Source organism: Ischnura elegans, chromosome 12, assembly GCF_921293095.1.
Source record: "Ischnura elegans chromosome 12, ioIscEleg1.1, whole genome shotgun sequence".
NCBI lineage: Eukaryota > Metazoa > Arthropoda > Insecta > Odonata > Coenagrionidae > Ischnura > Ischnura elegans.
Genome location: NC_060257.1, coordinates 41,056,948 through 41,068,583, shown reverse-complemented (window position 1 = coordinate 41,068,583; position 11,636 = coordinate 41,056,948). Strand labels below are relative to the sequence as shown.

The window sequence follows — 11,636 nt, the reverse complement described above, 5'->3', positions numbered from 1 at the left end:
TTGCAAACGATTTTTTAAAATGTCATCTATGCTTGTGAAACGACGGCTTTTCACAACCATTTAGTTACCGTTACTTACTGTACGTATCTCTTAACGATGGCCTAAACATGGCGCTAAAACTACTGGAACAGTGTCAACTTAAAACTTAAGGCTTGGAGTACCAAGGTGCTGTATATCTTAATTTTGATTTTGATTTGCTGTGTTTTGATTCTTGTAGAAATATTGTAAAAATTTGACAATCGGAGTCTAAAAAATCACGAGAAATCAGAAAATTTAGTTCCCGTTATTTTCTAAACGCATATTTTTTTTAACATATGTACTTTATTTCTTCAAATATCTGAAACAGTATCAATTTAAAATATAAGTCTTGGAATACCGATGTGCTGTGTACCCAAATTTTAGGTTTTAACCTCAATGGATGCAGTTACTAATTAATAATGAACTCGATAAACTATCGGGAAATTTAGAATGTGGCTCACGCTATTTTCTGAATATATTCAGTCCAGTTTTCAAATTTTCACGATATTTCTACAATAATTCAATCACGGTCCTATCACGCACGTCATAACTAATAACTTAATCCATTGCGATTAAAATCTAATATTTGGATGCACAGCACATAGGTATTCCAAGCCTTAAATTTTAATTTAATACTGTTTCAGCTATTTGAGGAAATAAAGTACGTATGCATGAAAAGATATGCGTTTAAAAAATAACGGGAACTAATCTTTTAAAATTTGTCGCGAGTTTTTCGAGTCCGATTGTCAAATTTTTACAAGATTTCTTCAATAATCAAAACACGTTCTTATCGCGTTTGTTATTAATAAGTAAAGGTTCGTATGTACCCTATCTTCAGTGCACGTAAGTTTCGAAGCAGTGATGAATATCCCGGCTACCGTCAGAATCACCTCGGGTGCGTAAGCTCCGGTGAACCGCGCATCTGTTCAAATTGATCAGGTGAACTAGAGTCCGATTGTCTAATTTTTGCAAGTTTTTCAAAGGCTCAAACACCCGCGTCTCATCGCGCACGTTATCACTCAGTAATAGCATCTTAGGAAGTTAAAAACTAGAATTAGAGTATACTGTACCAAGATACTCCAAGTCTTACATTTTGATACTTACGTTGATAATGTTTCAGCTGCTAGAGCAAACGGCATACAGAAATTAGCGGGAACTAAAATTTTAAATTCTTAACAAAGGTAACAACATTAGTGTAGAGGAAGAAATAAATATTTTTTGGAACAACTAAAATTTTAAACTTTCTCTACGAGTTTGTACAGTCCGATTGTCTAATTTTTGCAAGAGTTTTTCAAGGCTCAAAAACACGCGTGTCTGATCGCGCACGTTATTAATCAGTAAAGGCATCTTAGGAGGTCAAAAACCAAATTTAGGGTACACCGCACCTTGATACTCCAAGTCTTATATTTTAAGTTGATAATGTTTCAGCTGTTTGAGCAGTTAGCATACAGAAAATAACGGGAACCAAATTTTTAAATTCTCGCGAGTTTTTAGAGTACGATAGTCAATTTTTTACAAGATGTCTATAAGAATCAAAACACGGTCTTATTGTGCTAATTGTTAATCAGTAACTGCAGTTGATCGTACATTTATCTCTCTTAAATATTTATGCTCTGTACATTATGCGTTCAAAATAGTCTCGTATGTCATGAAAAAGCCAGGGAATTTCAAGATAACAGTTGAGTGGCTACCTTTATATATCAAAAATAAAATATAATTTGAGTGAAAAGATGTCTACAAGAATCAAAACACGGTCTTATCGCCCTTGTTATTAATTAGTAAAGGTTCGTATGCAAGCTATTTTCAGTGCACGTAAGTTTCGACGTAGTGATGAATATCCCGTTTACCGTCGGAATCACCTCGGGTGCGTGAGCTCCGGTGGACCCCGCCTCTGCTCTGCTGCCGTCTCACCCAAAAGAGGCGGAAGAATTGAGGACGGGGCTATCTGCCGAAGGTCTTCTCCCCTTCCGGGCGCCACGCCCCGACCGCGTCCTCCCCCCTACCTGGCACGCACCCGTCCTCTGCTCCCCTCAATCAAGACCCCTACCCACTACGCAAAAAACTGGAAAACCTCGCCTCCTTTTCGTTGAGTATTTAAGGGACCCGCGGTGCATGTCAAAATCAGACGATAGCAGCAGCAGCTACTCAGCAGACGCACTTGATTCCTAAGGAGGTTTACCTAAAAACAGTCCATCAGGATGAACGCTCTGGTAAGGAACTGCAAATATCTCGCTCATTCCAAAGTGATCCGAGGATTTATCCGCGATCCAAAGTAGAAATTCATCTGAAAATACGCTACGGAATATTATTCAGCCCTTCTTCATCTTAACTGCTATGAAAACGTCCTTTTTGTAAGAAGTCACACGCCGAAAAAATCATTTTAAAATGGGGTGAACATCGTTAGTGACCCACCACGTTCAGCATTTTTTGAGCTCTTATAAATTATAACAGTATGGTGTGAAATCCATACCAACCCTCGTCAATTTCCAAAGAACAGATTTTGCTAAGGATTATTCCGAAAGTCAACCTAAAATGAACCTAAAAAAATACGAATCAATTTAAGAATGAAAATCTTTCATGAAGATTTCATTGAAAGTTTCAAAATTACCTCTATTTTGTTAGATGTCATTCGCGGTTAATGTCATTAATCAAATGAAGGCATAGTATTTTTTTATACTCGTCATGAAAGTCTTGTTAGGAACAACAAAATCGTGGAATATCCATATTCTATCTCCCATATTCCAAGAATTCTCCCTTTAATATATATATATTTTTTTAATCCATGATATGTTAAATCAATATATAAATATTTCCATGACCCATGGTTAAATTAAACAAAGAGAAGAGAAACGCTGCAAAAAATGGCGAAGACAATGAGATTTTATGAAAATTCAAGACAAATCAGTCCCAGTTCAGCTTTTATTCATTAATTGACTCATTTTCCGCACTGAATTTCCCATTGATGCTTCGCACAATTTAAAAAAATGAATTCCACCAATTAGAAACACCAATATTGAGCTTACTGATCCCTAAGCTAGATATATCGCCATTTCATCCATCTCATGCCATTTTTTATCGGTATATTTCGACAGTGCAGTTCTCTCCAAATTTTTTGGCATAGCTGCGTCAAGTTGTTCTCAATATCACGTTTCGTGATCTACGATTATCACATGTTCAGATCCAGCGTAGGTCACGAACCGTCATACTGAAAACAATTTGATGAAGTTTAATCGGCATATCATCAAGAGAACTGCAATACAGCGTTGCGAAAGCCTGAAGTAGATTATAGATAGACTCTAGATATTTCTACATTATTAACTCGATATATTTAATTAATTTATCATTTATTTTCCAGGTTTCAGTCCTTTTCCTGGCTACGGCCGTCCTGGCCCGCCCTGACCATCTTCACCACGGCATCGCCGCTCCCATCGCGTACGGCGCTCACCATGGAGTCGTCGCACCCTTCGCCTATGGCGCTCACCACGGCGCCTATGCTTACGGCGCTCACCACGGCGCCATAGCTTACGGCGCACACCACGGTGCCGTTGCCTACGCCGCCCCCGCCGTCCACCAAGTCGCTGCCGCCCCTGTCGTGACCAAGGTCGCCGCCGTCGCCCCAGTCACTTACACCGCCCAGGTTTCCGTTCCCGTCACCAAGCAGGTGCACTACGCCCCTCGTCCCGTCGTCACTGGGTGAGTGAATACAACACGTATATCGTATATCAATGGCTAAGGTCTAACGACACGTATCTCAAAAATAGCAACTTTTCGGGAAAGCAAAAGAAACGATTCATATTTTTAATTTTACACTGAAATTAACAAAACAAAAAATCATAAAACTGAAAAAGAAGCATACATATGCAAACAAAAGGTTTTTTTGCTCGTACTTTATATTCTTAACGTCATTACACTTTGTTTAAGATACACGTCTCAAATCGGCCAAATTGTGAGATACATGTTGCTAGAACTTGGTCATCGATATATTCATTAAGTGAGAGCCTGAAAAGGCCTAAGCGTACGTGATATTCTTTCAATTAAACATCGACATCTGACATCGTCATAATCAAACATTTAATTCAGATGAGTAAATACTAAAAATTTTAAATGATCGTAAGATAAATTTTATTTTCTGACGTCGCAACAAAATGTTAGTTCATAATTCAATTATCAAAAGCTTAATAACAAATGTAATAATTTACATACAGTTTGATTAGCAATAAAATAATTACTAAGGAAATTAACACAATTAAAAGGATTAGGAACAAAAGGAAATTTCACGCTTTCACAAAATCGCCTATTGATAAAGAAGCGCAATTAGTATTAAGGTCCACGTTGGAAATATTAATAAAGAGCTGCGCCTTCTCGTAAGGTCTTCAGTGCACTATAAATAGGTTTCCATTCCATAAGACGGTGAGCACTACATACTTGGTTCAGGACACAACTAATATCCACATGGTCGCATTATAATACGCTGAGCTTTTACTTGACCTTAAATGGAATGAGCAGACTGAATAAAAACAGATCAAAACTACATTTTTAACGTAAAAATTAAACGAAATTGAATGAGAAAATATCATGGTGACGATTTATTACATAAATATCAAGAGCAGTGGTGTAACTATGGGGAGGGGATGAGGGGATAGATACCCCCCCCCCCCCAAATTCTCAGAGAAATAAAAAAGTTATTTAAAACTATATTTCGTAGTTGTGGCAATGATGGGACGCTAGGTCCGAAGGCCGGCGTGGATCCTGGAGTGAGACATCGGACCAGCTTATCGGAACTATATGTTATGTCTAACTGTTTCCCTCATTTCGTTTTGCAGATACTCCTCCACTGTCGTGAAGCCCGCTCTTGGAGATCTTCCCTCCCCCCTGGGAATCAACTCCGTGGCTGATGCTGCTGCCCATGAGGCCGCCACCTCCGGCTCCTACGTCTCCAAGACCGAAATCCTTGCCCCCGGCAGGGCTGTCGCCTCTGTCACCCCCCAGGTCACCCAGGTAAGCCAATGACACATTCAATTTGCCCCATTCGATTTTAAACTTAACCTCAAGCCGAACTCGGCATTTCACCTAAACGTGGAACATCGAGCTGGTTGCCAAGCCTCCAAATTTTCCATCCTTTATCTCCGTCAAGGAAAGGATGATGGCTCATCCGTATTTCATAATAGCAAGGAGTATTCAATTGTATTGATTGATGGATTGAGACAAAGTACTTCGAAAATCGCCGGTTAAAACCTTGCACTAGCAATAACCAGTTTTCAGATTAAAGACTCTTCAAGTCCCAAAATTGTCAACTGAACAATCCCGTAAACCAGGATATTTGAAAGTGATTTTAGTGTTATCTACAGATTTCTTCAATAGTAATATCTACAGATGACTTCAATAGTAAAATATACAGATGACTTAATAGTAGGTACCTAATGTCTAAGGATGATTTCAATGCCCGTCTTCGCTTCATCCATACTAGATAGCATTTAAATCTCTACCATCGTACCATACTTAAAATTCAGTGACTTTTAACTCCAGATTATTTTGGTGACATCAACACCTGAATCTTTCGGTGACTTTAACGCTTGTTCTCTTTCCATCCACAGGTCGTCCCTGAGGTCACCGTGAAGAAAGTCCCCGTTGACGTTCCCGTCCATGTCCCAACCCCCGTTGCCACCCCTGTTGCCACCCCCGTGGCCACCCCTGTCGCTGTCCCCGAACCAGTTGCCGTCGCCGCCCCCTACACCACCTACAGCGCATACGCCGTGGCCGCCCCACAGGTCGCCTACAAGACCGTCGAAGTTGCCGCCCCTGAGATCAAGACCATCGCCGCTGCCCCCGCAATCTACGGACACAACTACCTCGCCACCCCTTACGCCCATGGAATCCATGGCGCTGGATACTACGGCTCCGGATACTACGGCTCCGGATACCACGGCTCCGCATACTACGGCGCTGGCTACGGTGCCCGCTACCTCGACGGATACTACGGCCATGGACTTGTCGCTCCCCAGTGGGCCATCAAGAACATCGCCGAGGCCGAGCCTGTTGCCGCTGATTCCGAATAAACATCGACGCCATATTGTGAACCGGAAAATGTGAACATCGACTCCATTTTGTGAGCTGGAAATTTTTAAAACAACTCGACGCCATCTTGAAGGCGGGAAAATGCAAACGCCAACACCGACCGTTTCATAGAGCGGAAATGTAAAAAAAAAACAACTTCTCACGCTCTGCCTGTGATAAAAACATCGCGACCACCAACTCTGCGCCGACCTCAACTCATTACCCTTCCAAGAGTAATGGGACGAGATAGGTGGCATTCTGTCAATACAACTCTTTGTTCTTGTGGTTAATATCTTAACTTATAAAAATAAAGAAAAAAAATTCAAACGTATACTGTTGTATAATTTTATACCCCTGTGGACACGCCGACTGTGGTTTTAATGCGACACAAGCAAAGTGCGCACGACAAAAATAGCCGGCTCACTGAGCCGCAATATAATGTCAAAAGAATCCAAATGGATATTTAGCAGATGTTCTACACCAATGAATTAGTTAAAATTAACAGAAGCAAAGCGGATTCAACTATGATCAGATAACTGTTCATCATAGTGATACAAATATTCATGCTACAAAATTATTGGTTGAGTAAATCCTCATTAGTGGCTTCGACAACAGCGGCTTGGCAACTGAAGTTGTAACGTTCGGGATACATCTTATTTTCTCCTTTAAGTGCCAGTTACAAATACGTCATCTGTAATCAGATTAATAATGACAGCACAAGATTAGTCACCAAGTCGGAGGACATAAATGAATAAAGAAATAAATGACAACAGTCGAAAAAGGTTGCAGGAATAAATAAGTAATTCAGAACTATGAAGTACCTCCTTCAGTAAAATCAATAGGTTCATAAAATTCTCTGGAGTTAATTTCAAGCCAATTAATTTAGTTAACGTCCATTATGTACTAAGAAACCAGATTTACTATCGCTTACAGGATCAAAATATCAAATTATGGGATAAAAACTCTGAGGTCGAAAAATTATGAATCCCTTTACAAGAAAGGAAATAAAAGCTAACAAAAAATTAAAATAAGGTAATTCCTAAGTTATTGAAGCTAATTGGTTATAATTTCATCTTATTATTCTTTCAATCATGCAAAAAAGAATTTCAGCTCTTACTAACATCACAGATAGCTTTATTTATGGCAATGTGTGTTGATGTGAAATATTCAAGATCCCAAGAGTAATGCATAGAAAATAGATCAATATATGGAAATAAAACCCACCTTCAAGCCATCAACGCGAGGTGGATTATTGAATGCAACGTACGTGTAGATAAATGAGGGGAAATATTACCGCAGAAGTATATTAGGCAATGGAATGATGTAGCGATTTAAGACCGCCATTTATTTCCGCTAAAAATTGCACTTAAATACCATTATATTTCTTAAATATGCTGCGAAACGGCTGAACCAAATGAGTTAAATAAGTAACTGAACCCATTATTGAAGTGTAAGCATGTTAATTATCGTCTGCAATGCTAAGCAAGCATAATTATATCACTGTATTTATACGACTGTAAACCAACTTTTAACCGATTTCTTTAATCATTATCATTTATAAAGAAAAAAACTTGCGAAAAACAAAAGAGAAATTATGATATTTTTAAGGCATGGAAAAATTATATGACAACCCCCAAATTGCAATTGCACAAATTAGATTGCAATTCGAACATAATACACGAGTAATTTTATTTTGATAATACCTAGCTTAATTTTTTATACGCTAAGAATCAAAACAAAAGAAATATTTGGGCGCAGCGTTTCCGATAAATAATTTTCCCTGTTCCGCTATCTCTCACGAGGTTCCTAAAATAATATTCGCACGATCGTTGAATTTAACAAGAAACATTGCATTCACGATACTTCATTAATGTTGATCTCTTTTCAGAAAGCTTTAATATCTTCAAGTAAACAAAATAACCTTATCAATAAATCCATTAAGAATATCGATCGACTTGCGAAATTTCGTATTCATTAATCAGATTCTCGAAATGAATGTTTTGCAGCGTTGCTGCGTGAAGGATTAATTTACGGTGAAGCATTTTACTTTCGAGATTTCATAAACATTAAGATTTTCCGATTTTAATATTCATTACGATAGGCTTAGGCAATGAGGCCTTGTGCTCCATGGTTGGTCAATATATTTTGTGGATTTATTTAATTCGAGCTTCAGAACATTTTAGCTCGCATGTCATACTACCTAAATCTAGGTTTAAGTTTTAAATTACTTCCTCATGTGAGCAGTTCCTAAGATATTAGCTCAACAACTACGTAGATGTGTGGGTGTATTATCAATAGTGGCACGATTACTGTTGTCAGTGGAAGGCTCGCTTCGCTGTCCTGAAGAAGCCGGCTACAACCTCTGAGAAACTGTCATCCGAGGATATGAAGACACGCCAAATAAATCCCAAAATCAACAGCGCTTCACCGAAGAGATCCCACGAAAGCCTACACAAGCATTTGATTCATTCAGCACAAATTTCTACAGTAATTGGGGTTGCGTGCATGCCAGGGGTAAGGGCCTTGTCGATTCAACAGCTCAAACGTGACAATAGTAAAAGTGCCACTAATTAAGATACACCCACACGTCTACGCAGCATTTGAGTTAATTAATTGAAAACTGGTGAGCAAAATACCAAAGTAATTTAAAAATACTTCGTATGATTACGGGCTTATAAAGCACGTTCTACAAAATTATGAACCATGAATAGAAGATAATTACAAAATATTGTGACCAAGCAAGGTTCCATTACCTAAACCCAAGGGGTAGAAGGGGGTTTGACGCCCCCAAGCCACCCCCCTTTAACTAAGTGCCTGGTGTTAATATTCAACATGGTTGTATGCGGTACCACATTTATTTACGAAAAAAATTATTATAATCTTAAAAGTAAATACCACTTCAAGAAAGTTTAAGCAATGTACTCGCTTTTGCTCGCTGGTAGGGCTTTGCCGCTCTGCTCCCCCCCTCCCGCCCCCAGCGAACAGAAGTGCAGTAACCCCCCCGCAGAAGGCCTACGGCCTGTTATGATCACTATGGAAGGTCTTGCACTTTTTGACTACAGTTTGTTACTAAAGGGTCGTTTACCTTTCGATTGGCTTGATTAGATGTAAGCAATACTTCCACTTTCAAGTAAAACGAGCTCATGGTATGTAGGTTAAAATATGAAAATATTTTTTTTATAGAAGAAAAACGTTTTTCTGAGGGACTAAAAACATAAAATAAATTTCTAAGAGTCTGACAAAGTCTCTAAATTAATCAAAGCAAACCCAAAAAAAAGGTTGAGAGCATGTTCCACTGTAACACTCAATTTATACTTAATATCATAACATAACGAATTTAAGAAATACAATGAACTAGAGTTAACTACATTTTAATTGATAAAGCATAATATAAAGCGAGTAAGTACTGCAGTGTGCATAGCTAGATATACAAGTTCCTGATCGAGCTCATCGAAATCTGGATTCATATGGAGCACTGAATATTTCAGTTACTTTGGCCAAACAAAGTTTGATAAATATATTTCGATAAATACATGGCACCCATCGATAAAACACCTAAGATCAAACGCATAATAAACCCGACGTAGCACATGAGCATGTGAAAGATTTTACTCCCAGAAAAACGTTGTTTTGATTGAAAATCATAAAATTAGGAGTTCAACGTAAGTTTCCTCAAAATAAATATAAAAAAGCGGAGAATAAATGTGCCTGCATAGGGTATTGAACACGGGCCCCCCACGCGTAATAACAGTCTCTATCGACTAGGCTAATCGATTTCCATGATAAACATTAAAACACGTTTATAAATTAAATTTTCACATTACTCAACCAAGTTCTTGAAAAATGAATAAGGTGTGGCTGCAGTTTCCCTTCGTAAGCTCAAGAAAAACACAATAGAATTACGTAGGAACTGAATATCCAACAAGACAACATATATAACAAAGTGGAGATCCTTAGCATGAACTGGGGCTAGTATGATGAAATTTTACCGAAAGATTATTTATCATGATCGCGAATGATATCACTTCAGGAATACCTCTCTTCAAAGTTTTAATGAGACGGGATACACAAACATCTTCTTACAGCTTTAATATCCAATATAATGCACAGTAAATAATTTATCTTGTATTTCAAATGCAGATTTTTGGTATTTTCCCATCCTAAAATAAAAAATACATACGTAAAATACTTTTGAAGTAGCTCAGATAACACTTCTGTTACATAATACTTCAGAGATTACTTCGCTTTCGTTAGAATCGTTTTCTTCAGGTTTGCAACTATCCGAACGTGCCAAGGAAGTTATTTTTTTTAAGATCTCTTAGATTCCATACAAATGCATAATGGATTTTAACCCTTTGCGATCCAAAGTCGAGGCTGGCTCGGCAGGCCTTGTGCAAGCTTCAGGTCCAACGTCAACTTGAGCCCAACATCACGAGGTTATATATGCGGATTATACAAGGGTAATGTTTCAAGAGATGTCACACATAGATAATATTTAAATAATAAACTCTTTAATTGGACCTATAGCATAATATTACAGTCAGTGGAAGTTTACTTTAAACAACAATATAAAACATTTAAAAGGCACCAATGAATCCTGTCAATTATTCCATTTTTTTATTTAATTTGGACCAGACTATTTCAATTAGAATAAAATGGACCGTAAAGGGTTAAAATTTATTTAAAATACTATTTTGTGGTTTGTTTTTCAAATACTCAAGTCAAAGGTAATTTGTATTTTGCATTTCATATACATTTGGAACCGTATTTTGTATTTCAAACACACCTCGGCCTGTATTTTGCACAGCTCTGAATGTAGGTAATCCCACCTTAACTCAACAAACGATTCATCCTTAGGGTCAACGTTCCGCGTGCCCAAGAGTCACGCGGAAGAAAAGCGTAAAATATATTCTATTAAGAGATTTGTCAACGCAATTAGGAGTTTTTAGTGACCTTTCCTTTCACTATAGCAAGCTAAGTGTGTCTAGATAATGAAATAAAGGTTTCGAACAGTTCATATTTTAAACAAAAATTAAAAAATAAGGGATATTTGAATCAACTCTATTTCAATGACATCAAGTAGTCTTTAACAAAGCCTTATCTTTAAAAGGATCCAAAACCCATGGCTCTCAACAATTGAGTAGAGTGATACCAGGAATTATACATATGATTCAAGACACACATCGATGGCTAAGTTCTAACAACACGTATCTCAAAAATAGCAACTTTTCAGGAGTGCAAAAAAAACGATGAATTTTTTTCACTTTCACACTGAAATTAAAAACCAAAAGTTCATAAAACTGAAAAAGAAGCATTCATTTGCAAACAAAGAGTTGTATTTTGCTTGTATTTTATTTTTTTAATGCTATTACACTTAGTTTAAGGTACCTGTCTCAAACCGGCCGAATTTGAGATACGTGTTGTTAGAACTTAGCCATCCACATACTTCTTAAAAATTAAAATTCACATAATTCATACAAAAATCTTATTTTCCCAAAAAAAAATTCCGGAATTATATAGTTTGACGTGCATTCCAGATAATTTTTTTATCGAAATTGGAGACC

General features: G+C 37.7%; 1 protein-coding gene across 1 annotated transcript; it reads left to right on the top strand.

Annotated features, from left to right (window-relative positions):
* The first annotated feature begins 2,122 nt into the window (after positions 1-2,122).
* On the top strand, positions 2,123-6,403 carry LOC124169191 (cuticle protein 16.5-like). Its single transcript, XM_046547706.1, has 4 exons — positions 2,123-2,228; positions 3,374-3,711; positions 4,842-5,016; positions 5,613-6,403. Exons 1-4 carry the CDS (start codon positions 2,217-2,219, stop codon positions 6,072-6,074), a joined length of 987 nt encoding a protein of 328 aa, XP_046403662.1. The 5' UTR covers positions 2,123-2,216; the 3' UTR covers positions 6,075-6,403.
* The last annotated feature ends 5,233 nt before the right edge of the window (positions 6,404-11,636 follow it).

Coding starts and splice junctions, on each gene's coding strand:
- LOC124169191 (XM_046547706.1), top strand. Junction 3,712..4,841: donor CCTCGTCCCGTCGTCACTGG/GTGAGTGAATAC, acceptor TTCGTTTTGCAG/ATACTCCTCCACTGTCGTGA. Junction 5,017..5,612: donor TCACCCCCCAGGTCACCCAG/GTAAGCCAATGA, acceptor TTCCATCCACAG/GTCGTCCCTGAGGTCACCGT.